The following is a 27,546-nucleotide window of genomic DNA, read 5'->3' as shown; positions in this document are numbered from 1 at the left end:
GAAGGGCAGCCTGTTTGTGTGTGTGTGTGTGTGTGTGTGTGTGTGTGTGTGTGTGTGTGTGAGAGAGAGAGAGAGAGTTTGTGTATATGTTTGCTGGTGTATACGTGCATTATATGTGTGCTGAGTTGTGAGATTTGGGTGTGCCTGTTTAGGGTGTTCTTTACCGGTATAATGGTGCTGCCAGAGTGCTGTGTGCATGTGTGCATGTGTGTGTGTGTGTGTGTGTGTGTGTGTCTCAGGGAGAAGTTCCACTCTGAGTTTCAGTTTATTCAACAGTGGAAAAACGAGAGGCTGCAGGAGAGGAAAAGACTGGAGGGGCCGTCACATACCTCCCCTCACGTCAAACGAGAGAGAGGGGTTCAGTTTTTTACATCTAGATCTCCATTTACAACTGCCTGCTGAGTGTGAACATTACATTCAGACATGCACACACACACACACACACCTACACACACTTACATACACACACATTCGTCAGTAAATATGTGCTGACTCATTTGCAAAGTGCCTTTCAGTTGGGTGATTGCAGCAATTAGTCACATATTATCCATGATCTCCTTTGCTGTGTTCTGACCTTATCTGATGGTTACATCACCAGTGGAAAGGAATGTGCAGCTCCATATCTGCCTGCATTCTGGTGTTGGAGAGCCTTTGTTTGACTGGCTGAGACCAGTCCATGTTGTTACAGTGCTGACCCAGAGGAAGACATCCTTGAAATGGTTGTTGACCTAGCTGTGGAGTATGACCCTTAACCCCTGAACACAGCCCTGAGAGCCTCGAGGGAGGGAGAATGCATCAAATGGGTTCAGGAATAAACATGCCTTGGGTCTGTTTTGTGCTGGCCTTTCTTCTCATCTAAATTCTACCAGAGGGGACTTGTAGAAGGACAGTGTGGAAATGGTTGAAGCCTCCCAGCTCTCGTGCTTGTGGGCCGTTCCAGGGTCAGAGTCCATGCTAGTCCTGATTTTCCTGACCGCTGCCCCCTGCTGCAGCTCAGCAGTAGCACAGTCCTTATTCACACAGCACATGACAAGAGCAGAAAGTGTATGTACAACATAGAAATATCAGAATACGTTTACTAAATACTAGGGATTGACTGATTATCAGCCCTGGCCAATTCTCAAACCGTTTTTTGACAGTTTGCAGATTATGTGTATCAATGTTTTTTTTGCCTGATAAACAATAAAGATACTGAACTATAAAGTTAGCAACTCTGGCTCCACTAGAGCTCTGTGTCTGTCCCTCTGCTTCGGTTTCACTCACCATTGAGTCCAACTTAAAAACTCAGAACACTATCTGACTATCTTTTACTGTGTACTATGTTGAAAGTTTCAAATTTTTAAAATAAACGCTTAAAGAATTGGCATTTTCACTATAAATACATACTGGTTCCTGATATCGGTTTCATTAACTACAAGTAATCGGTATCTTCCTTGGAAAAACAGTATTGGGCGATCTCTACCCAATACGGCAATGTCTTACTGTGGTATTAGTGCATACAGTGCATGATAAGGACAAGACTTCCAATACAGTGATAAAAAAGTGCAAAACCAAAATAGAGAGAAGCTCCCTATGTCTTGCACACCTATCTGTGTGTGTGTATGTGTGTGTGTGTGTGTGTGTGTGTGTGTGTGTGTGTGTGTGTGTGTGTCTTACACTCTAACCACCTCCATCTCCCTGTGTGTCTCTTTTTGTTGTGCCCTCCTTTAACCTGAAACAGCAGGTATTCTAGGACAGGTTAAATGAGAAAGCATGTGTGTATCAGGTGTCTGTCATCTTATCCCTCTGTGGACTCACAGCGTCTCCTCTCTAGTGTCACCTTGCACACACACAAACATACGTCTCACAACTGAAAGGATACCATAGCAGTGTGTTCATGGGATAATTGAGAGTGTGCCTATGATCATGTGCATTTTCTTGTATTGTTAATCATTTACGCTGCTTAGAGTTTGCTAGTGTGTGTGCAGTGTGTGTGTTTTCATCAGCGTTCATATGTGTTAAATCTTTTTGCACCATGAGTATATGCAGCTTGCATCTAGCTGATAAACAGCTTCTGCAGCCAATGTGGAAGTTCAAAATGAGTGTTAACTGCCTGACTGCTGATGGGACAGCAGAAAGAGGAAGAAAAAGGATGGATAGTGATAGAGAAAGGATAGAGCAGAACAAGACATTATTTGTCAGGTAAAAGATAGAAGAGATGAAGTGCTTGTTCTCTTTGCAAATTTGTGTACTGAACTACAAATATTGTATGTTTCATTACTGTGTGTGTATCTCCAAACTGGCAAGTTGCCGATCCAAGGCTAAAAGGCTATTCTAAAATTGGTAGCCTGACTGTGTTAAAACATTAGCATTTTGTGCTACTATGTTTGAAGCCAGGATTTCGTAACTGTGTATATCTACTGTATGTATGTGACAGTGTGTGCGTGTGTGTGCTTGCATGCATGTGTCTACTGTATATGCTGAGAGGCAGGCCTGTGGTTAGTTTACATCCCCCTACAGCGCCACAGAACTGTCTTGTTGCGCCATACTGAGTCTGTTAATAACAGGCTAAACCACAAAGGCCATCCGCTGCGCTATTTCTCATCTTTCAGAAGTACACTGATTATTCAGCAGAGATACATTAAGTTTGGTTATGTTGTCTAATACAGTATATCAAGCTTTTACATTTTCAGTCATACAAAATCATACATGGACAAATGTTAACTGGGTACTGAATGAAGGGTGACTTCACATTTGTTTCCATTCAATGGATGAATGTAGATACACTGTGCCATATTTTCTGGACATATATTGCATAAGCAGTTCAGGGGCTGGTTACACTTGTAAACAGGAGAGAAAAGTTGTCAACAAAATAAACATAGTATATTGAAAATGATTCTGTCTCTAGGGCAGTCAGGAGCTAGACTACTGTGTTTTATACTGTGTGCAGTCAGACACCCCCAACCCCATCCCCCCTCAGCTCTCACAGCATGCAACATCCTTGCCACAGGAATTTAATTGCTCTGTAAAAAAGACTTTTGTTTTGTTGCACAATGTTTGCTCATGCACACAAGATGTTATAAAAACTTCAGTCCTGTCGTAAAAAGACAAAAGTGTCATATCAGTATCAGAGCACAACAAATCACTGATTTGATATGTACTGACACATATAAACTGAATGTCGAAGTGGTTGTTATGTATTATCTCTCTCAGAGGCTGATGTAATGAAGACAGGAAATAGAGTAGTTGAGTTTTATGATCATATTATGATATCATTTGTCTATCCCAGCAGCTATATAAAGCTGTCTTGTGATTGCAGTTTTTATGTAGTAACCAATCTTTGTTTCTCCTTTCTGTCGTCCCCAGACATACGAGCGCCAGTTCAGAATGCCTGAGCAGAAAGAGGGAGGCCTGCTGCAACTACTGGGTGATCACACTCTGCCAAAACACCAGCTTCGCAGCTCCCTCCCTCCTGCACACACAGTCTCACACACACAGCAAACACAGCACACCCTCTTGCAACAATTCCAACACCCTCATGCACATCAGCACCAAATCAATCCGGACTGGATTACGCCTGCAGCACCTTCAGCATCCCCGGCCAATCGTGCAGATTCTGAGCCGGCCAGAGAACTGGCAGGAGCCAGTCGGAGCTCTGTGCTTGATCCAGCCCAACCTTTCTCACGAACAGCGACACAAAGTCCCTCACCTCAGAGATCCCTGACTCCAGACCTGCAGTTGCCAGTGGTTACAGATGCCAGTATTCTCAACCTAACCTCTCTCAGCAGGTATGGTTCATTTATTTTCTTGTGTGGTAGATGTATCATGCGCCAAACATGATCATTAGAACAAAAAAATACTCTATCCAATGCTCTGCGGATGGAAGTGGATACAATGCTATATTGTGATATGGAAGGCTTTTGTTGTCATTATTGTTATGTTACTGTTGTCATTACTGAAAACGTAATCTCATTCAATTTAAACACACACAATGATAATTGAAATTAGTTAACACATGGCAATACATTGCATAATATCTTAACACAATTAGACAGTAAATTAATCAGAGCTTGACTCTGTTTGGTCGCCAGCAAAAATGGTAAATATTCTGGATAATACTGCTAAATACTGGTACGGTACTGGCTGTGTAGTGTTGGTGTAATACAAAACATTCTTTCTCTCTCTCCATTCTACAATTTTGTCTCTGTACACATCTCTCCAGGGGAAGGGGTTTGCAAGAGGTCAGTGAACAGCTCTTTGGGAACATCAAGAGGAAATACGGCAGGAAGGACTCACAGAGGATGCTCTGTAATCCCCACAGTGCTGATACACCTTGGGGAAGACAGCCAGAGAAAGGATCGGAAAGCCCAACTAATTCAGAGGAGAGGCAGAAGTACAGGCAAGAGGAGACAGCTCAGCGGTGTCATGAAGAAAGAGAGGAAAGGAGAAAAGAGGAAAGAGAGCGAGCGATTGCTGGGAGGAGAGGTGATGAAGAAGACAGAGGGATGCCCATGCTGACAGAGGAAGGGAAAGGAAGAAAGAGGCGGAGGAGGCCTTCTTTTGACGAGTCATTTTATGTAGATGAGCAATTACAGCAAAGGCAGGACTCTGACATTACAGAGAAGCACCAGCCTGGGCCCCCAGATCCCAAAGTAGCACATAAGATGGAGACTCACAAAAATGAATCTCGACTCACAAATCACGCTGATGTCAGTAGAGAAAGGATAGAAAAAGCAGAGAGAGCAGATAAAGGCGATGCAAGAGAAAAAGGCGACCGGGCAGAAAGAGGAGAGATAGTTATAAGTGGGTCTGACTTAATGTCTGTTTTGAGTGCAAATAGAATAAAAAAGAACCCAGTTGGTCGTCCTAAGATCAGCACAGACGCCCTTAAACACAGAGACCCTATTCACAATCTTATCAACAAAGCCAATCTTATCACAAACCCCAGACTCCCTAGCCCAAACCCCAGCCCCAGGGGCAGCATCAGTCCAAGCCCGAGCCCTAAACCTAGGGCTAACATTAGTCCCAGTCTCAGCCCCAGACCCAGGATGGCCCTGAGTCCCAGCCCCAGCCACAGCATCAGCTCCACAGCCAGTTCCAGACCAACCAAGGCCAAGGACAGATGGTCCTACCTGAAATCTAAAAGCCATGCCAACCTCACGTCACCCCAGAGAGACAACCGGAGTAGCCCCTTGACCTTAGCTGACCCACCCTCTGCCTTCCCCATCACCCCTTCTAGCCCCCTCTACACCAACACTGACAGCCTGACTGTCCACACACCCATTAAGAGGAAACGAGGACGCCCCAAAAAACAGCCACTACTTACAGTGGAGACTATCCATGAGGGCACCTCCACCTCACCTCCAAGCCCACTGGCACAGGATACCGCTGCAGGGCTAAACCGTAGGAGGAAGACACACACACTAAACACATTGGTGCAAATGGCCTCCACGACCACCAGTGCCAATTCTAATAATCTGAAACTAAAGCGTGGCAGATGCCCTTCCAGGCCAGTGAATAAGATGAAGCTTGGGAAAATGCAGAGCATCCTGAATGAGATCCTTTCAGGTTCCAGTCAGAACGGCGCTCTGGCTCTGAAGTCATCTTCAGCCCCTGTTTCCTCAGCTATGAGTGCCATGGCGTCCACCATTGAGGCTCGGCTGGGAAAACAGATAAATGTCAGCAAGAGAGGAACCATCTACATCGGTAAGAAGAGAGGGCGGAAACCCAGAGCAGAAACCCAAGGCTTAAACCCTCCCAAAACCACTAGGGACAAGTCCTTCACATCTGTCTCCACATCCAGTCTCTATGAGAGCCCTGTAGTGCCTTCTGCCACCTTGTCTCCCAGCTCCAGCGCTCCATCCATAAGAAACAGCCACTCTGATGCCACTATGCCAAGTTTGCAGCCCATCTCAGCCCTGCCCTCCAAGCTTGCAGGCAGGAGCTTCCTCTCTGGGGGATGGAAACTGTCTCCTCCACGCCTTCTGGCTAATTCCCCTTCCCACCTGTCAGAGGGGGCATCAGTAAAGGAAGTGACCCTGTCCCCCATCAGCGAGTCCCACAGCGAGGAGACTATTCCAAGTGACAGTGGGATTGGGACAGACAACAACAGCACCTCAGATCAAACAGAGAAGGGCTCCGCCTCTCGACGCAGGTACAGTACAATGTTTCACTTTCTTGGACCTTAAAGGCGGTTGTTGATTTATATTTTAAACTGATACTCATGTGGTGGTTTTAATGTGTTTTTTATGATGCATGTTGTGCTCATACAGGTACTCATTTGATCTGTGTGGGTTTGAGGCTGCGGAGGCAGCAGCCTTGGAAGCATCCAACAGGGGCAGCAAAGCACGCTGTGAACGGCAAGTAATAGCTGTTGACAACTTCCTGTCACAGCAGGAAAAGAAGCAAAAGCATCATCGACGGAAGAGGAAGTGCCTACAAAGCCGGGATCATCTTCACTTTCTTTCTGAACTTGAGGAGGTTAGAAACATTATAATACTGTAAATGATGTGTGTAATCTTTGACCAAGCACTGTAATGCGCACATGCATTGTATACGGTGTATTTTGTCTAAATGTTTCCTCTTTTCAACCTCCCTGTAGGTTGTGATAAAGCTCCAGCAGCTACGAGTGTCTCACAGACGATACACCTGCTACCCCCAGCAACCATATCCCTCCATTTTCCGCCTCAACTTCCATCATTACTATCCTGTTACCTATGACTCCTACTCCTGTGACTCCAGCTCGTACCTCCGCAGGAGCGCCGATCTGAAGGCTAAGAGGAGACGCGGCCGTCCAGCCAAACCCAGCGAGCCAATCACATCGAAGCTGCCTTTTGTTCAAGGATATGGTTATCCGCTGCCAGGGGGAAATTACTATGCAGCACCGTATGCGATGCCTTACGCACCTTCTCTGAGTTTGGGCTACTTTCCCCCTGCTACCCCGTTTTATCTGCCCCACCACTCGCTAGGACCTGCGCCTCCATCTCCCTTCATGAGGCCAGCTGTACCCCCTCCCAAGGCTTTCCACTCCAGTGGACACTCAAAGCTCCAGCCAGGGGCCAAGCTTCGCGGCGGCAATGGCCCACTTCAGGGGCCCTCTGTAAGAGGAGAGGGCCTGGGATCTCTGGGCAGTGGCAGTGCAGGTGGTCTTGCAGGGGTTCGTCTCCATAAGAGGAAGCACAAGCACAAACATAAGCACAAGGATGAACCTCTCCTTTCGCTGCGAGACCGGCAGGAATTGGGTGGGCTCTTTAGTGGCGCAAAGACCAATGCCCGTCTCAGCATGCTGAGTGACAGGAGGGACATGGCCAGTCAGGGCTCTTCAAAGCATCTGGAGAAGCAGAGGGGCAGTGGTAGAGGCTCAAGCCTAGGATCCAGCTTAGGGATGTTTGAGTCGGACCAGCTGTCCACACACTCTCTCGCTGACAGTCAGTTCCACTCCCGTCAGACTCGACAGCCAATAAACAGCTTCATGAGCAGCTACAGTAGCCAATCGCAGAGGTTAGAGTCAGCATCTGACCTGTTTTTGGGGTCACGGGAGGACGACTGTGGAGGAAGGAGCAGGAAGACGAGGCTCACTGTGTTTGGAGATCAGGGCTTAATGTCATTCCAAACTGCCAGGCAGGAGCCAGGACAGATGAACAACTGCTCCAGTTCCTCCCTCACTGGTAAGAACCACTTACATTAGGATTACCTGTTCATTTTTAAACCACACGCTGTATTTACACGGGAGTGCACTGCCCTTTTGCTATGATCAGAAACCATGACAGCAGGGATGCTTTTTTCTTTTGACAGAGGCAGCACAGTAAAATGTATTTCTTACTTTGAATATGTGTTGGAGGTTTGAGGTTAGCCCAAACTGCAACTGCTACCAGTTCACTTATGGCTAGACTTCCCCTGGCTACCTCACAATAAAGGGCATCCATGGATCACCTGTGGAAAGCTATGATATAAAGCCTCAGCAGGGAGTGTTCGGCTGACATTAACAGTAGCTTCACAGCAATGGACCTCATTACAGTTCCGATTGCGAGGCTAAGGATGGCGGATCATAAAACAGTGAGAGTCCTATCAGAGAAAAGTAGGAACAGGAATGAATACAACTGACAGTGACTTCTCCTGTACACACAGGAGATAAAAAAAAACAATTGAAAGCTGAACCTAGGTAGTGTTAAAAAATGTGGCTTTCGTTTTATGATGTTGACATAGCTTGGAGTCTAGGCTTGCTGCAGGCATACTGCACAGTGTGTAAGTCTAGCATATTGGCATTTCAAGCCAGTTCTGTATAATGTTAACTGGCCAAGGTTGCAGAACTGTTAACATAGCTAAATCGAGAGCATGTTTGCAAAACTAATTGGTGTCCAATATATTATTCTGCTCCCAAGTGATAAGGGGCTTGCTATTTGCTGGTGTAGATGCATACTGTATATTTAGTCAGAGTTAAGGGTTTTCTCCATTTTAAATATAGATGGCAGCACGCTCGTCAACGGGATTCCAATTTATAAATATATACAGCATTATCAGGACTTGGAGCAGACAAAGAGGCAGGGTAGCCCCAGATTCTCCCGTTCAAACTAATGTGTATTTTGGTACATTCTGGATTCTGCTGTCTTTGAGCACATCTGGCTGGGGATAGAGAGAACGTAATGCATGGATGAAGACAACTATAATTCACCAATCTCTCCCTCCTCCCCTCTTCCCCTCCCTCCCTCCTCTCCTGCCAATGCCTTTGCCAGAGATATATTATTCACACAGTGTGATTTATTTTCTACAGACATGCCGTAAAAGGCCCTTGCCTGTGTTAAAAGAGCTGGCTGGCAGCCAGAGGTTTAATGACTGGGGCCTAGTCCAGTGGTGGGGAGGAGAAGCCAGGGGCTCAGTTAAAATACACCCCCCGCCCCAGGGGATCCAGGACAGATGACTCATATACACACTACCCCCCCCCCGCCCCCACACACACACACGTTATTCCTCCCTGTGTTGTTATGCATCTTCTACCTTCCATGTCCTACCCTTTTCCCCTTGTGCTGCTTCTGCAGTTCTTGCCATTGCTTTCCTCATTTGCCACTCTCCCACAATCCCCACATCCATGAACAGACTTCCCCCTTGTTCCTCCGCCTCTTCCTCCCCCTACCTCTTCTATCTCTCTTTCCTTCTTCCAGGTCTCTTTCTGCTTTTCCCCTGGTCTCCCCTCCCCCTCCTTCCCCCATTACCCTCTCTTTTTCCCATTCACCCTGCCCCTCCTCTATCTTGACTTACTGCCTCACTTCACAGCTTCAGCCCAATTAAAACACAGGTGCGTGTGCATACGCATGCGTGCCACACAACCATAAATGTGCGCATACGCACGCATAGACCCACTTAGATGCACACGCATATAGTATACACACACAGTTAGATAGATCCCTATCCACAAGCTGATACAGATGCAAAATTTACATTATCATCTGTGCATGCAACTGTGAGTTTGTAAATCATTCCTCAATAGAACTAGTTGGTTGTGATGTAATTTTGTATGCATGTGTCTGCATGCGTGTGTATGTGCGTGTGATTGTGCGTGCATGTGCGCGTGCATGTGTGCATGCGTGTGTCTTAATCTCTCACATGCATATTTGGATAAAAACATCCAAATATGCATTGTCTCCCTAATTGTCTTTTGTGTCACATGACTTGTTCAAACACATGCACAAATGCTCACTAAATGATAAACATCAAGGATCTCTTTATCCTGTCTGAAAGCTGGTCTGTGAGCATGTATCTCTGTGTAGTAGGGACTTCCTATTCCACAGAGAAACAGGTCCGCAGTGCTATACGGCCCCTCACACTGCTGAAGGTCACTGGTTTTATGTTCCGTGTATGCAGCTCATAAATTTCTGCTACTTTGTAGTGTATGTGTGTGTGTGTGTGTGTGTGTGTGTGTGTGTGTGTGTGTGTGTGTGTGTGTGTTTGAACTGAGTGTGCACACTTCTGTGTCGCTCGTAAACTACTGCTACTTAGTGCTTTCTGCATTAGACTAATTTCACTGTCTGCTCTGAATTCTTGAGCAACAATAGAGTAAGATGTTCCGCCTATCTTTATCTTCCCTTAGTCTTACTTCATTAGCAAACACTTTACCATAGAGCTATACACTCTTAAATGTTTAATATTTCCTTTAACATTACCATTTGTTAAAAAACATTGTATGACAGTATCACAAAAGTATTCTGTATCTGCTTGTTGCAGCACTTTAAAACATGCCAGGTTTTATGAAACAAATAGAAATATTCTCAATGTATTGTGTATTACTTTTTAAACATTACTCTCAATCCAACTCCACCATATTTGTTGTATCCAATTCAGAGCTGTTTTGGTTTAATGCACTCATCATGTGTTAGAGCACCGCTGAGACCTGGTACATTATATCAGCAGGATTCCGGAGGGAAAGAAGAGAGGAGATGGTTAGGGAATCCAGGAATAGGAGTAAAAGCTCAAGAAAAAGAGACCAAGCATGTTGTATGCACATTGCTTGGGGACTGGTGGCTGATTGTGCTTTTCCTCCATTTTGGCTGTGGCACAGTCTGAGCCCTGGGAACAGTGCCCAGGCAGAGAAGAAGGGGGGGCTAAAAAAAAAACGGGACAGAGATGGGAAACAAAAAGAATGACAGTGATGGACCAAGACCAGGAAACGGTTTCTGAAATAGAGACGGAAATTAAATGGTGCAGTGTTACCAGTTTAATTGAAAATTAGAGAGTAGCATATTGCCGCCCATGAAGAGTAGAGTGGAAAAGAGAATGAGAATGATGGGGAAAGGGGAAAAGAGACAGGGTAGAACAGCGTGTAAAGGGCATACTGCCCATTTCAACAGTGTGAAGGAAACAATATGGCTCCAGTTTCTTCTGCTCAGCAATTCTGAACTGCTGAATTCATTATTTGTGTGTTTTGGGCATGTGTGTGTACGCAGTTGTGTGTGCATGTATTTGTGTCTGTGAGAGTATCTGCATGCGGGTAAATGTGTCGATATGTGTGTTTGTATTTTTGTGTTTGGCTTTTTGGCAGCCTGTGCTCCAGATGCACAGGGTTGTTATTGTGCAGCGACATATTAAATGGTTGAAGGAGACATTTCTGTGGATTTCCTGCTAGCAGAATGGGATCTCCTTCTCTCTCCTCTCCTCTCTGCTCTCTAGTAGACAATTACAGGATAGGATCTGCTCTCCTGGCTCAGCTGGGCTTTGAAAAGCTTACATGAATATGTCAAAATTAGCAGGAAGCTCTTGAACCAAAAAAAAAAGACATTCTCTCCATGAGCTGAATTGGCATATCTTTCCTTGCCTTTCCAAGGCTGCTCTTTATGACTGACATGCTATCATGAAAAGTCCTTTCTCTATATAGAGTTTGCTCTGCTATTCATCTACCTTGTGATGTCTCACCTCACTTATGCTCACTTTCTCCTCTCCCAGATGTTCCCAGTAAGCGGAGATATAAGCGACGCGAGGTGGAACAGATCCAGAAGGACGTGAGGAGGATGCATTCTTTGAACTTTGAGCATGTGCAGAAGATCCTCCGTGCCAAGCGCCTGCAGCGACAAGCCAAAACAGGAAACAATGTCATTAAAAGACGGCCTGGGCGGCCCCGAAAACAACCGATAGTGGAATCTGAGCCGACTAACAGGATGGCAAATGAGCGGGCTGGTGGTCGAGGTTTGGACATGTTTGCCGGTAGGAGAGGTGATGGGAGGACTCAGGGGATGCCTGTCCTGGAAAGGTGTGATGACCTGCCAGGTAGGCAGAGCCTCAGGCAAAACTTGACCCCCGAGCCTCTGGAGTTCTCAAATCATGATTCCATCTCAGCAACAATTGAGACTGTGGTGCATCAAGCGCGATCTGTACCTCCTCTGGCCAAAGGAGGGAAACGCAGAGGCAGGGGCCACAGCAGGGACCAGTTATGGGCTCCTTCCAGTCAGTAGACCTGCAGGAGAGAGAAACTCTTTAACTGAACAGAAAGCAGTTGTTGGAGTCAGTGCTGGTTCAGATGCAGTGCCCTTATTTCTGGGACTCCTTGGTGCACGTTGACTTGTTTCTCCTCTCTGATTAGTGAGGACTACAGAGGGTCAGTGGAGGAGCAGGAGGAGGGAGCACTTCCACTTGCTTAACCCAACCAGACATGAGCCTTTTAAGGATTCATTGGACCTTCATTTACAATGGCACTATATGGTACTATTTGATACTGAATCTGATGCTATAAAAGTGTGTGGTACTTAGTGTAGGATATTATGTGATTCTTTATGTATCTGATACAGTGACGTGTATTGTATTTTATGATACTGTATCTGAATGTGGCTTTAGCCATATATTTACCAGCAAGGGGAGGGGTAATGGTTAAAATTAAACTGTGCAGCTCTGCTTATTTTTGCCTTTCTGAGGAATCTTGTCAAAGACATGTGGGATAAAACAGCAGTAATTCAGCCACCTTACCCTATTACTCACTCTCACCCTTATCTGTACCTTCCTTGTTTTTTTGTTCTCTCTGAGGAGTAACTGATACTTGCTGTCTGCTCCTCCCCGCTCGACACTCACCCCAATTTTTTAGCCCTTTCTGGTGCCTGCCGCTCAACTTCACCTCCCTTTGTCCTCTCATCTACTCCCAATCATGTTTTACATTTCTCATTGCTTGTGCTCCCTCAACCTAACCCCCGTTTCATTTATTTCTCCCTCCCTGCTCAGGCCTGTCCTGTGCAGTGACATAGAGGCAATATGGTGGATGAGATTGTCCCAGACTGTACATAGAAACCAATTCCACTGTTGCCTGCCTTGTACAATGATAAACCAGCTCGTAGACATGTACTGGCATACAGTATATCAAATAGAATTGTTGTACCATAGACAATGAAAGTTGTGTATTGTTTTATAACCAAAAACAGACATGGGTGCGACTCAAGACAAGTTTGTTTTCAGATAGAAAGAACCACATATATTCATTCATACACTCATTATTGTGTTTATATCCAGCGGGCATTGCATTGCATACAGGAGGAATATCAGGTGTGTTTTTGATAAAAACTTAAAATTGGTTTATTGCACTATGAAAAACCATACACTTGCATCAATCAAATGAAGCACTTACATGCTTGTTCCAGCCTTATGTTTTGGCCTTTGATGGTGTGGATATCCATTCCAGAGAGCATGCATTATTTTAATCAATTTGTATATGCAGGCTGCGCAGCCAAAAGCGTCAATCTGAAGCCCAAGCCTGAATCGTGTTTGGACAGTTTAGCTGAAGAAGAGGCCTCACAGTCAGTGTTTTAAAAAGCCAATCCCAGTCTTTCTACTTAACATGATTTTTTAACCATATCAATGGAAATATTTTTTTGAAAGTAAATCCAGTATTTAGATTTAGAAACCAAAGTCTCAGTATTCAGTGTAAGGATGTATTATTTAAAAGAACCTAAATCAGAGTTTGACAAACTCTCCACCATGTTGGCACCAATGTAAAGCATCCCTATGTGCACTCTAGAATGTAGCCATCTTGGATTTGTTTGTGTCAATATGTCAAGCCTTTGTTAAACTCTATCTACAGTATCTGTGGCTTTGGGTAGTGGTTTCTCGAATACGTATTTCAGAATATAAGCAATTAATCAGTGTTTCTTTGACAACTTTGTTAAAGTTTTGTTTCAGGAAATTCAGTTTTCTTTGGGTTGGGTGGGATTCTCAGTTGCAGCGGTTTAACTTGTGCCTTATGTTTCTTTCTCTCACCAATTACATTTGACCTGAGAAATATCAAGTGGCAGAGAACTCCCCAGAAATTGACCCAAAATATTCATGATTGTTCATATGACGCATGTGTCTTAGTCATCAGAACCCTGATGCTGCCCGTGTCCCTTCACAGCTTCCATTGTCAGCATTCTCTGTCACAGGGCACTGACTCTGTCTCCCAGCTTCATCCTAGTTTTCTGACCCATATCATCATAACAGAACTAGAGGAGCTGGGGCTGATGAATATAATGTGATATTACTGTATTGAATACACACCATGTAGTGGCCTACATACTGCTTTACAGCAATGGTGGAAACAGGATGGTCTACTGTATCAGATGTGTTTCTATCCAGAGATATTGATTAAACTCAATGTCCCACATATAATTGAGGATCATTTACTCTGGCCAGTATAAAACCAGTTAATTAAAACAGATAACTGGTTTTGTACTTGGCAAAGGAGGATGTCAGAGTAGGTTGTCATGGAATCCTTATTCTCCTACATTGTTGTTTGCTATGCATCAGGCCATGCCTGGCAATGACCTTAAAAGGAATTTCTGTTCTGGGTCCACCCTTCAACAAAGAGAAATAAGTGGTCTTATTTACTGAATAAAATGAATTAATGTTACAAGAATTGTGAATAATACCAGTAATAATTTGTAATAAGTTGTGCAGAAAGTGACTATCATTTCATGAAAACTATAGTTACTGCAGCTCTATGCAGTACAGCCTTAACCAGATGTAAAACTACAGTATTGAAGTGTTTGTTGTAAATAGTGTTAGTATGTCCATCCTGCATGGATACCGGTTGGGCTCGGCTATGCTGGGACTGTCTCCAAAAACCACAGTAGATCTTCTCTCTCTATTAAGACCGCTCAAGACCCAGGAAAACATACCGAAATAGTTAGTCTAGATTTTCCTTTTCGACAAATTCTGGTGAAAATTGACATTGTCATCGTTCCAGTCCGTTAAATTACACAGAATGCTAAAATAATTAGCCTTTTCACACCTTTAAAGTTATTTGATCAAAAAACTCCCCTGTATTATACTCAACCAAAAATAGGAATCCCCGCTGACTTGCAGTTATTTTGCCTGCAGCCAGTTGGGGCAGTGCAGTAGCATGAAGAGTAAGCAAGAGGGGTGTGTGTGTGGGGGGAGTTCTCAGAGGAAATAGCCAAAAATACACTTGTCCTAAAGTTAGTGTGCTTAACCTTGCTTTGCTAGATGACTTTTGGTGGGTCTGCAGTTGGTTGTGGTGAAGATGAGGTCTAGATTTGTGTTGTGTGAGATGTAGAGACTACACGCTTGGCAGCTTACTCCATACTGTGGTCAGCAGTTTCTTATGTTAAAGTTGAAGACCCCAGGTTTTGTCTGTCCTGTCTGTCTCTCCTACCAGCCAATGCTCCGGTGCCTTCTAACACTGACAAGTATTGTCCCAATCCAGAGCTTTCACTCTATACAGAGACTGCAGAGGGGATGGGGCTGTGAATGGGGTTCAAGGTCACTGTTGTTGTATTTAGCAGCTAATCTGGACCAGTGGCTACAGGAGGCCCCTAAGCACTGATGTAAGGATCTTTACCTTGCCTTTGGTCCAAGAATCAAGGGCAGCGCAGCAGTGTTTAACCTTAAATCAGTGGTTGGGGTGTATATACTGAAGTCAACACTTACCAGTTCAGTACAGTGACTAGAATGAGATATGACGGCACCTACATTTCTATCACTCCCTATTCCCTTTGTAGCATGCTGTGATGAGTGTCCTACACATGGAGTGAGGGGTCACACGAGACAGAACCTCATAAATGTACATGTAGTCATGTAGTCATCCTCAACATACGTTACAGTTCTAAGCTATAATGTGGTTCAAAGCTGAACGTGCAGATGAAGCATTGAGAAAACCAATATATGTACTTGTTTAGAGCACAAAGTGAGCTCTTCTAACAGTGTGGGCATATTTTAGTTTGTATACATAGTGTATTTGAACCTTTTTCTAGAGTGGGTTTCCTTTATTTGCATGCTCACCTTGATTGTATGCATAAATATTTTAGACAAGCCGAAAGTTGAATTTCAATTGAATTTTGAGCAAGACTTGTACATTGTTTAATATGTTTCTTTTTGTAATGAATTTTTTAATTCATGAAGCATTTTTGTACATTGTATGAATATTAAAAACTGCAAATATTTGTCATATAGAGTAAATACTAGATGCGCATGCATATGCATATATCCTTCACAGTATGTATGTGTAAATGTACACATATATTTTGTATTTGCATTTGCTGGCATACAGATATATGTCTTAAGCACATATATACATGCAATATATATGTATATCCATGTCCGCTGGCATGCTTTTGGTCATGTTTATCTTTCATGATCTTGTAGATTCATATTTTGTTTTGTTTTATTTCTCTTTCCTCAGAAAGAAAAGCTCATTCTTTTGCTACCCTTCGGTTGGCTGGCAGCGTTGAGCACTTATTAAGAAGAACTACAGTTGAAGTTGTTCATGTTATCCATTGTGTGAAATAATAAATGACTTTATTGACAGCTGATGGTGGCACATATTTTCTTCTTTCTGATTAAGATTGTTTAGGATTTATTATTCTGAGCTCCTAAAAACTGCTTTGTCACATGCCGAGATAAGGCTGATAAGTTATTCTGTGCCAGGAGTCTGTGTGTGTGTGTGTGTGTGTGCATGCGTACGCGTGTGTGTGAGATCGAGAGAACAGGATGGTTTGCTGCTGAGTTTCAGATGGTCTCAGTGAATAACTACTACCCCACAATGTGTTCGCTTGTTGTGGTTAAAAGCGAGGGAATCCTCTCATTACATTAAGCTACAGCCTCACTCAGTCACACTCTCACACGCTCACACACACATACCTAAACACTCTTAATCTCGTACTTGTTCATTAGCCAAGCCTACATCTCGGAATCTTGCCTGCACTAGCCCATCAGTACATGTTCTAGGTGGGCTGGGCTGCAGGCTGCTCTGCTATTGGACGGAGCTGAGTGGGAAATGTCCCACTATTGGCTGCTGCCAACTAGTAAAATTCTTCTGTTACCATGGTTGCAGGGTGAGCTGCCCAAATGTGTCTCAGTGTATCTAGTAGTGCTGATGGAACTGTTGGCACCACCGGTGTTATGCTGAAAAAATCCCCCCTCTGATGGAAGTCAGGGCTGCAGTGGGGCTGCACCCAAATCACTCTCTACTGATGCCTGTAATGAGCCCACATGGCCCCACTCCACATCCAGCACAAGAGAGAGGATGAGATAGATCACCAGGACTCTGATCACATTGAAACAGCACAGCAAAACACATCCTGCATGAAGGATGTGCTGTTCAGCCAGAGCTACACTTTAAAGGGGAAAACAGGATCATCAATCTTATGTGCAATGTGTGGATTTTCTCACCAGGTTTAGTGTGAAATGTTTCTTCCAAGACAGTGTTTTCCACTGCACAAGGTACACAGATTGCACATATAAACATGTACAAAACCATCACTAATAAGATGAAGGTAGCAATTATTGAAAGCTCCAGAACTGGAGTGAGCAAACCATAATAAAAATGTATTTTTGAAAAAATTCACGTGGCATTTTTAATGGAAATATAAAGGTACAATGTATTCCACCTGGTCAGTAGGTGGAGCCCCCATGCTGGAAAATAGACTGAATTTAAATTGCCCAAGGTGTTGGTTTGCCTTCTTTTCTTGTTGCTCCTTGAGTGAGTAAACTATTTCCAAAACCTTTCAGCTTTATACAACAATATTATGAAATATAAATCTTGTCTACTGTGACATCTGTGCAAGGCAGGAATATTTCCATACAGTTAGGGAATAAAATGTGCATAATAAAAGAAAGAAATATGTGCAGAACTGGATATGGTATCTAGAGATAAAGACAATGGTAGAAGTAATTGAAATGTAGTGGTGGAGGATACTCCAAAAGTGTTATAGGGATTATAAATGGGGATGCTCAGCTAGGGCCTGTAGGTTTACTGTCACCTAACATAAACAACTGCTTTCAAGGAAAATGTTCCAAAACTTTGGGAGGATCTTGGGATTACTATCTACCCTAAAAGACAAACGACACAAACCATATCATCAAACTCATTTTCATGACACTGTCAATGTGTTATCACATTTTGCTTGGAATGTGAACTGAGAATACATGTATGTCTGTCTGAAGAAAAGCTATAACTAAGACAGCAAAGGTTTGCTTTACTTTTCTGTTGAAGTCAGTCTGTGCGGCTAACTTGTCTGTAGAGAGGAAAATGTGACCCAAATTGGTGAAACAGCCCCAGATGAGAGCCGACAAGAGGCATTAGGACACACTGCTGAAACTACAGACATTCAACCACAGTCCAACAACGACCAGCTGCATCCCTAACATAGCTGCCAGCCTAGACATATGAGCTTCGTTTAGTGGAATCTTTGAAGGAGCTTTGAAGTGTATCATAGATGGGGTGGGTGGGCCTTTGGTGATTATACTCTCAAATTGTTGATTCTTCCTCCAAAATTCTGCCCACTTCATCCAACCTGCATTAGTCAACGTTTCACCACAGCATATGTCTTGGCAGCACATTCTAGAAGACAAAAGGACAAGTTTGTGGAAATAAATCAGAGCCTGCTTTGTTATTGGTTTCTGCCCAGTTTTGCTGACAAAGTACTTTCACTCTTATCATACTAACAATCATTATCATGCAAACCTGTAAACTATTACAATTGTTATTGCTGACTTTTGGCAATACGTCTCCTTCTCTATGGAAACAGATTCACCTGCATGTATGAATTCTTTTAAAGCTCAGTGTTTGTACCTTAGGAATTACAGTCTGTCTGTTATTTCTGGTGACACTGGGGTTAGCTTTGCATGCGCACTGCATTGCGTTGCACACTATGAAGCCTCAGGAAGTCTACAAAAGTGTCTTTGCAGCAACATATGTGCCATGTATGGCCAGTTTTTCTTTTCTGTATTCATTGTTTCTCAGAGTAAGACCTGTAACCTCTTCCTAGGGGAAGTCATCTCAATGTCACTTTTTGTGAAAAGAAATATTTTAGTTCTCTATAGCGCTCGCTCTGACTTCTTTATTCCTAAGTGCTGCAGTGTCTCCTCAAGACAAGTGCAGAAAGCAAAAATGAGACTCTCAAAAGAGACTGCTAATTCTGCATCATTTTTTAACCAATTTTCTTGCTAAGTATTTATAATTTTCTCCAAGCCTTAACAAAAAAAATTTGAGTCAGGATGCATGAGTGAGTGCCGATAAACATCAGTGACTGTTTGAGTCAAGTCCAGAGCCAGACAGACAGCCAACAACAGACAGAGCCGTGTAACCAAGCATCCCTCAATTTATCTCTGTTGGTGTTTTCAGAGGATGACTATTGCTTGTGTTTATGAAGATGGATAGGGCAGGCAACATCTTACCTCTCTCTCCCTCATCTCTCTTTTTCAACTGCACAGTGATGGCAGTGACGAGAGACACCATCTGGTGGTGAAATATATCAGTGCGACCCAAAAGCCTCACGTCACATCTACAAGACAGAGAGCATCATCACTCACTGTAGTCAAAGCAGCAAATATTACAGGTTGGCTACACTAATGCAGTCTTTCAGTTTAAGTCACATGTTTTTTATGGATTTGAATGATAATAATCTGAACTGTGACCTCAAGCTGCCAAATCGACACACCCCAGTGCTTTATTCAATGATCCACTTGAGAGATCAGTGCAGGAATACTGTAGCTGAAAGTTGGTTATGTCTGTGTGTGGTGCATAGGAAAAAAACACCCTGAGATATGAGCTGGCCACTGTTGCCACGGTGACAGTGTGACTCATGGCAGTTTGATTTGGATTTAGAGTGGTGCCCTGCTTTGTGTGTGATGTGTGTGATGTGTGTGTGGATGTGCATAAGCATGTGTGACATGTACCTATCTGCAAATATGTAAATACATGCATACATAGGCTTAAATGTGTGCGTTGGTGGGATGAGAAAGAAAAGAAAAAAAGGGAGAATTTCCTCTCCACATCGGTGGAGAGAAATTCTCTCATGTCTCCTCGGTCACAGTTAGAACCTTTGTTAACAGATTGGCTCTGCCTTAGTCTTATTAATGATGCCAACACTTAGGTAATGTGCCTTTTTGATGAGAGTAGGCCACTTAATCTCTCTATTCAAGCTCCATCTTGCACACACACTCTCTCTTTCTTTCTCTCTCTCTCTCTCACACACACACACACACACACACACAAACACACACACACACACACACACACCTCCCCCTCAATCCTCCTAATAAGCTGTCTCTCTGTCTCCTGTAATTTGGCAGACGAGTCTATTATATGATACAGTCATATTTTATTAATAGACCCCTGTAGCGAACACACACACCCCTTAGTGGATGAGATTATGTGACGCAGGGAGCATGTCTATGTGTTAAAAATGATTCCAACTCCGCTGTTAGTTTTCATCTTCACCGTTTGTCTGCTGTGTTGTTAGTACTGGGCTGGAAGGCAGAACCACAGGCATTTCTGCTGAAGTTGGCACTGTTCCTCCACACTTCATTACACTTCCATCAGCTCAGTGATAGCATGGAACAGTGCAGCTTCAGAAGGCTGAAAACAGCTAAATAAAAAGCAACGTTCAATTATTGAGTTAAACATTTTGTGGAAATATTCTCGTCTTTGTCTCTCTCCGTCTCTCTCGCTTCCTCAGTGTTGTGCAGTTAATTCATTCCATATGTTTCAGCAGTGCCAGGCATTTAAAGCTCTGTGCTGAAGTACACTCCTCCAAACCTAATTTGCTCAAACACTGAATTGCTTCAATGATATATTACCCAACAAATTCAGTTGTTTTTGCATATCTGGAGTATAATAAAATTACGTGACAGACTGAATTTTCTGTGTTCAATTATAGATGATCCTTTTGAGCAATGAAACTCTGCAGCCATGCTAGCCTCTCTGCCCACAATGACAATGCTAACGTCTTGATGTTAAAGGGCTCATATCATGCTCATTTTCATGTTCATAATTGTATTTAGAGGTTGTACCTGAGTAGTTTAATTATCAGAAAACACCATATTGTTTGTTGTTGGACTGCACATGTTGTGCTGCAGCTCCTCTTTTCACCCTGTGTGTTGAGCTCTCTGTTATAGCTACAGAGTGAGGCATCCCACTTCTATACCATCTTTGTTGGGAGTTGCACATGCACAGTAAGTACTGCCAGCTTGTAGCAATAAAGGAAAAGAAAAAAAAAAAAGTTTAATATTAGCACTTTAAGCAGGTATAATACAGTTTTCACCTTCTTAGTTTAGCATGCTAACATTTGCTGATTAGCACTAAACACAAAGTACAACTGAGCCTGACGGGAACCTCATTAGTTTTACTGGTTTGGATCATAAAGTAAAGTATTGTATGAAGTAAGATGTTGACCTGATCGTGGCACTAGATGCAAGTGTATTACCAAAGTGATTACATTTTATTCTGAGGGGACATGAACGTTGTTACCAAAATATTATGTTTCTGTAATCTATCCATTAGTTTTCAAGACATTTTACTGAAAAACTATAGATATGAACCTCATGCTGAGGGAAAAGGCCAGGGAAGTCAAGGTCATCATCAAAGCTCAAGGTTATCACCAAAGTCATGAGGATTCATCCTCTGGGCACCATGAATTCCTGTACAACTTTTCATTGCAATCCTGTAGCCGTCTTCATAAATTTGTAGCATTGTTATCTGTGGGCTGTGTCAGCAATTTTCATTTCATGTCCAAAATGTTGAATCTCTCTGCAAATTAACTCTTTAATCTATGTACTTGATATGACAGCCCCCCAACACACACACGCACACACACACACACACACACACACACACACACACACACACACACACACACACACACACACACACGCACTTTGCTTTACTTTGCTTTGGTTTGTCTGGAAGATTCTGCGTGGATTTAAAAATATAAAACAGGAATCCCCCACAGCAAATATACTAGGTAGCTTATGCAAACGTTTCTTTTCTCAGTGAGGGCAGGTAGGTGTGCTGGTGTCATTTAACAAAAATGTGTATAAAGCACTTACAGAACCAGAAATTCTGTATAACAGTAAACAAACCATTATTAAAAATTTACATGTCATCATAGTACAGTAAAACGTTGTATTTCAAAGGGCTTCATATATATGTGGAGGGGTGCTTTAAAGGCCTGACTGTGAGTGCATCTGTATCACAAACCCATAGACTCTGCAGTTTCATTAGAATCTGAACATAAACTTCCTCCAACCCATAGGCCAACAGTCAGCAGAGTCAGGACCACTTCTCTTGTTGTCTTGTCTTGTTAGAACAGATGAACGGATCGAGGTCTTTATCAGACTGTTTCACACAGTTTTCCCAGCCTTCTTTTTTAAAACCAGCAGTGGCTTGTCTTCATCGGGCCGACAACAAGGAGATATTATCTGATTGTTATAGCTCCAAGAAATAGTCCAGAACTGAACAGCAACAAAGATAATAGTTATAGAAATAGATAGTTTATTGCAATACCTTCATGTTTGTGCATGTAATGTTATTCAAACAAATCTTCACATTTCTGAACATATGCGCCTACACGCACACGCACGCCTGCATGGGTGCATTTGGCCTGTGTGTGTCCACTTATAATGAAGAAGAGTGAAGCTTTGAGCTGTCAGGTACACGTGAAGTTTTGACACCGTGTGACAGTCAAGAGTAACATGCTGAGAACAAACGAGTGATTAGAGTCAGCAGACTGAAATTGAGTGGCTGCTCATTAGATGAACATTGACAATGTTTGCTATGGGCCAACATATAGAAATGTTCTCAGGCAGTCATTAGATAAAAACACCTGTGCAGAAACGTCAACAGAAGTGTGTGTGTGAGAAAGAAAAAAGAGACCCCCGGGCAGCTTTGAGAGAAAAAAGGTTTGCCAAATTATTTTTGTCATATTGGGGGGAAAACGGCATTGCATAAATTAGTCATTGTGTTTTTAATATCTGTGATAAATGTGTGATGTTTGAGAAACAATGAGTATTTACAGCCCTTAGGCTCACACTAATAATTTATTAAGTGTAGCGGCATGATAAAGGGAAGAAAAAGTATCAGGGTCTGGTGGTCAGCATTATTTGGTCCTGCAAAAGTGGGTCACATAGTTTTTTGGGGTCTAGAGGTATAAAATGCTTGCTATAGAAAACAGTAGGCATAGTCTGACCTTTGCTGCACCTCTGTGTGGAACCAGTGGTGTTTCTTTTTCTCTCTGTTTGAGTTCCAACCCTCCAAGGCACATTACATAACAACACTATTATTTTTCCATCTGTCTGACTGACATTGCAGGGAAACACAGATCCAAACAAGGCAATGATAATAACTCACTTGTCTCTTTTGATCAGTCTATTTGTCACACCTCGCCTCTCTATTTTCTGTTTTCTGTCGTTGGTTCTCTGACTTAACAAACTCTCTCTATTTCCCTCTTTTTCTGCGCCACCAGAAGTTGGTTTGCTTTTGCACCCACGTGGTACGCTAGCTTTCCATTAGTTCATTTCCCCTGCTTTGAGAATATGCTTGCATGTTTGCTATATGTGTGCATGTGTGTGTGTGTGTGTGTGTGTGTGTGTGTGTGTGCACGCACATGTCTCATGAGTCTCAGAACAGTATTATTGTAAACATATCATTTGATGGGGAGAGTGGTTCAGGTTGTTGGCCGGCTGCCCTGCTTTCATTTGGAACAGAGCTGCCAACATCTGGACTGTGTCAACACTCACTGACAGTGTTTGTGTGCGTGTGTATTGGGGTCCCTGCCTCGGCCCCAGAGCTGTCAGCCATTGGATGGGGAACAGATTTGCTCAGATTAATCAAATGTGTAGCATTAATAAAATGAGCCCTATTCCTCCTTGCCTCCAGGCAGCCATTTTTAGAGTCTGGTCGAGGAGTCATGCATCCTTCAGGACGAGCTGCAGTCAAACACAGGCCATGCGCAGGCACGCAACAAAAATTTGAACATTTGAAAGGTGAAAACGTTATTTTCTTGATTGCGGTTTGTTTGTTGGTTCTCACACTGTAAGGTGGAGTAACAGTGCAGTGTTCCCTTTGGACAGGATGCTGTATTTATGTAGTAAATGTAAGAGAAGCCCAGATCAGAATCTGTGGCCACCCTGGATGAAAAACCCACAAATCCAACAGAGACACATCAAATATGTGTAATCCATACGGTGAGAAATGCGCAACAACCCCCTTCATTAATTTATTCAAACCCAAGTCAAGATATGCAGCCACCAAAGATACAGGGCTCAAAAAACCTTCAGAGACACATAGCACATTTCATTGCTGAGTGGGACTACCAGAAAAGGAAAATAACATTACCTCATTAATGAATGCAGACTGACAGCAGATGCATTGAAATAATTGCTGTGTACACACAGATGTGGTGTGAATGTTGAAAAGGAGAAATAGATTAAATTGTGTATGCACGCATGTGTGCGTGTGTGTATGGGATTATGTGAGAGAAAAAGAAAGTCAGCGAGAGAAGAAATAATATTAACTGCATGCAAGTTATTTCAACATTTGCCCCATAATGCCTCGTACAGTAGTGTCAACTGCTATTTGTACAAAGCTGAGGCTAGAGTTTCCTTCCTTTTGTGGTGGAGTATCTTAAAACACACAGATGCACACATACACACACATCATACAAGAACTTTATAATCTTGTGGTTTTTCTAAACTATGAAACAAACGCTTTACTGTCTGCAAAATGTTCAATCCCCTCTTCTCTTTCTACCACCAAACTTTTTCTCTGGCACCAGTTCCTGTGTTGGTGTTTAAGAATTATGTGCATGTGCATATGTGCTTAATGCATGTGAGTGAATGTGTGCGAACAGTATGCTCCGCTGAGAGAAGGAATAATCTCCCCTTCAGATGAAGCTAAAATCTCTGTCCAGTCTTCTCGGAGTCAACCAGCAGTCTAGGCTGGTGGCACTGGCGTGCCATCTGATCTGGCCTCACTGTGCTAAAGACATTTGGAGGTAGTGAGCACTGATGCTACTGCTGAGCTCTGGGTAGTGAGCTGGGCTGAGATGTATTTGGGTTGGCTGGCTGAGAGATGAAGCCTGTTTGCCTACGGGGGCCGAAGACTCTGCAGGGGGGTCTGTCCAATCTGCTGCACCATCCGACAGCTTAATTAGGGTTTCACTGCTACACTCACATACATTTTCTCTTATACACACACACACACACACACACACACACACACACACACACACACACACACACACACACACACACACACACACACACACACTGGTGCATAGCTTGTTAGTCTATAATAAAGAGCTGTTAGAAGGTTAAATGTGGGTCTTATTACAATAAAGATTAGTCCTTTACTAGCATGCATAACAAGAGTCTCTTGTGTGATTCTGATAACTGCTCATATTGCTGAGAAAGTGAAGACCACAGTCAACTCATGCAATTCTAATTTACCATGCCATAGCCCAGGATTTGGCCCGTCTCCTGTTGAGAGTATAAAAACAGAGAGAAATGGATACAGTCACTCCAAGTCAGTATCTGAGGGCTTAAATGTCATTACACCATGGTGTCTTTATGTTATGGGTGCACTCTTCACAATGTAAATTGTTTGAGATGATTTTGACGAGCAGTGATCCAAGGGGCTTAAAGAGGAAGAGCCTTGAGAAGGATTAGCTGTATGAATAGGAGTCTAGATTAGCTTCAATTGGATTTGAAAGCCCTTGTGGAAGCTTGGACTAAAGGCTGTATTGAAATGTCAGAGATAATAATTTTACTTCTCTGGTTTCTGAAGATCTCTGTTCTAATGCCTTCACCATCTGTTCAAGAGTAGAGGAGTGGACGTCCATCAATGCAAGAGAGGGAGAGGCAGAGTTTTGGCACGCCACAAAGATACGTTTACTGCTCTTTCCAGCTCTCATCAAGTTCTATCTGATCCAAACAGCGCTCTTGTCTTTACTTGGACTCTAATAACATTATTCTCCTGGTCACGGCCACATACAAAACAGATGAGCATGAGCCATGTAGGAGACATTTTCAAAAAGGAATTAAAATATTGGAGCTGCCAGTGTTTTGACTTAGTGGATAAAGCCTCCAGGCAACTAGGGTTGAAAGGGAGAAAGAGCAAGAAGCTGTGAGAATGTCAAACAGCAGACAGCTTTACTCAAGACATGGATTAGCCATTTTAAGCCTTCTTTTAGGAGTGAATAGCCCCTGACTAACCTACAGTGTAAAGCAAAATGTTAGCATATCAATTAGAGATATTCTCTTCAGAGTATAAACATTAAAGCTGAAAAGGAGATGTTGAACTGACTGACAAATTCACTTCCTCAAAAAATATCTATTAAGACAGAGTTGACTTTTTTGTCATTGAAGTCATTTTTACATCCGTGACAGTGAATTGGCATTTTGGAAATGCTCACAAGTGGCAATGCCAAAATCAAGCATAAAGGGAACTGTTCTCGCTTAAAATATTTGCATTCTTACAATATGGAATGAGTTAATATTATTTTCTTTGGCAGTGCCTGATTGTTAATCTAAAACTTTCATAACTTATTTTTTTCTGTTTCTTCCCATTACCACAATTCATTTTGATTGCTTATTTATTGAAAGCGTTTCAAGGTTGTAAAATGGTTAACATCAGTGTTAATCTGTCATTCTTTCCTGCTACACCGCCCTGATTTGTCCCTGAGTTATTCACCATGATTCTACTATTTCATGTTTTATGATAGCTTATGTGATTGTGGTCATGTTGTGCTAAGCATTCTGTATTAGCGAGTATGCATGCATGTGCGTTAGCAATTTGTTTTGAGTGACACTTTGTTTCCCTCGAAGCAAAACTTACTAATTTACTGTCTCTCAAACAGATGCCACATTATGCCTCCAACATTCCCATACACACAAACAAGCATCGCTACCACACCCATTCACATCTGCCCATACGTGCTTGAATCTCCAAGTGTTACTATAACAACTCCAGCTGAGTTTCCACTCCACTGTTCCCTAGAGAACCTTTATAAATGCACCTAACAAGCTTTAAATTGTTTACCATCACAAATAGATTCCTGTTTTCTATCTGCACTCATGTTAAAAAAACAACATTTTATATTGCAAAAGTGAGGTATTGAATAGATGAGTAGTTCACTTTGTAATGCAGTGTGTCAGTGTGGTTCCCGGTCTTCTGCACCATTGTGGTAGTTGTATTGATACAAGGATTCTGCTGCAGAGGTTTAAAAAAGAACAACAATTGGTCCCTGAATCATGCAGCCAGTATGGACAAACAAATTTATATTTGTGTTTTCAACATTTTCAGCCACCAGTACAGAAAGAAATGATTGGAGCTAACGGGTCATTATGTCAATCACAAAATGTGTTTATTATGTTGAGCAACCGAGCATGTCACAGTTTTATATATATACCAATATATATATATATATATATACAGTATATATCTCTCTCTCTCTCTATATATATATATATATATATATATATATATATATATAGTATATATATATCTCTATATATACTGTGTATACTTGTCAGAAACTGACAAGATCTTATGTGTATGGTGCACTACTGACTTGAAGTGGAAGTGTGTGTGTGTGTGTGTGTGTGTGTGTGTGTGTGTGTGTGTGTGTGTGTGTGTGTGTGTGTGTGTGTGTGTGTGTGTGTGTGTGTGTGTGTGTGTCATGAAGAGTTGGTCTGGTTAAGTGCCATGCAGCTGGAAGCCATCATAGAACCAATTACTTTCTGTCTTTTGCTCTCTTTCGCTCTCCCTCTTTCTTCCCTTCTCCCTTTTCATTCTCTTCATCTCTCTTCTACTCCCATTTTCTG

General features: G+C 42.7%; 1 protein-coding gene across 4 annotated transcripts in view; it reads left to right on the top strand.

The window, feature by feature from the left end:
- The window catches only part of setbp1 (SET binding protein 1), a 45,462-nt gene that overhangs the window by 16,768 nt on the left and 1,148 nt on the right, over positions 1 to 27,546 (top strand). For 2 of the 4 annotated variants that reach the window (XM_034872491.1, XM_034872492.1), the window contains exons 3-7: positions 3,346 to 3,767; positions 4,202 to 6,133; positions 6,252 to 6,459; positions 6,581 to 7,646; positions 11,413 to 16,251. In XM_034872491.1, coding sequence (XP_034728382.1) covers positions 3,346 to 3,767; positions 4,202 to 6,133; positions 6,252 to 6,459; positions 6,581 to 7,646; positions 11,413 to 11,918 — 4,134 coding nt within the window. In that variant the 3' untranslated portion in view covers positions 11,919 to 16,251. Of the gene's footprint in view, positions 1 to 3,345; positions 3,768 to 4,201; positions 6,134 to 6,251; positions 6,460 to 6,580; positions 7,647 to 11,412; positions 16,252 to 27,546 lie in introns of those variants that run through there. The other 2 variants (XM_034872493.1, XM_034872494.1) reach the window with 2 other exon arrangements.

Source organism: Etheostoma cragini, chromosome 5, assembly GCF_013103735.1.
Source record: "Etheostoma cragini isolate CJK2018 chromosome 5, CSU_Ecrag_1.0, whole genome shotgun sequence".
Classification (NCBI taxonomy): Eukaryota; Metazoa; Chordata; class Actinopteri; order Perciformes; family Percidae; genus Etheostoma; species Etheostoma cragini.
This window is presented reverse-complemented; position numbering and strand designations above follow the sequence as displayed.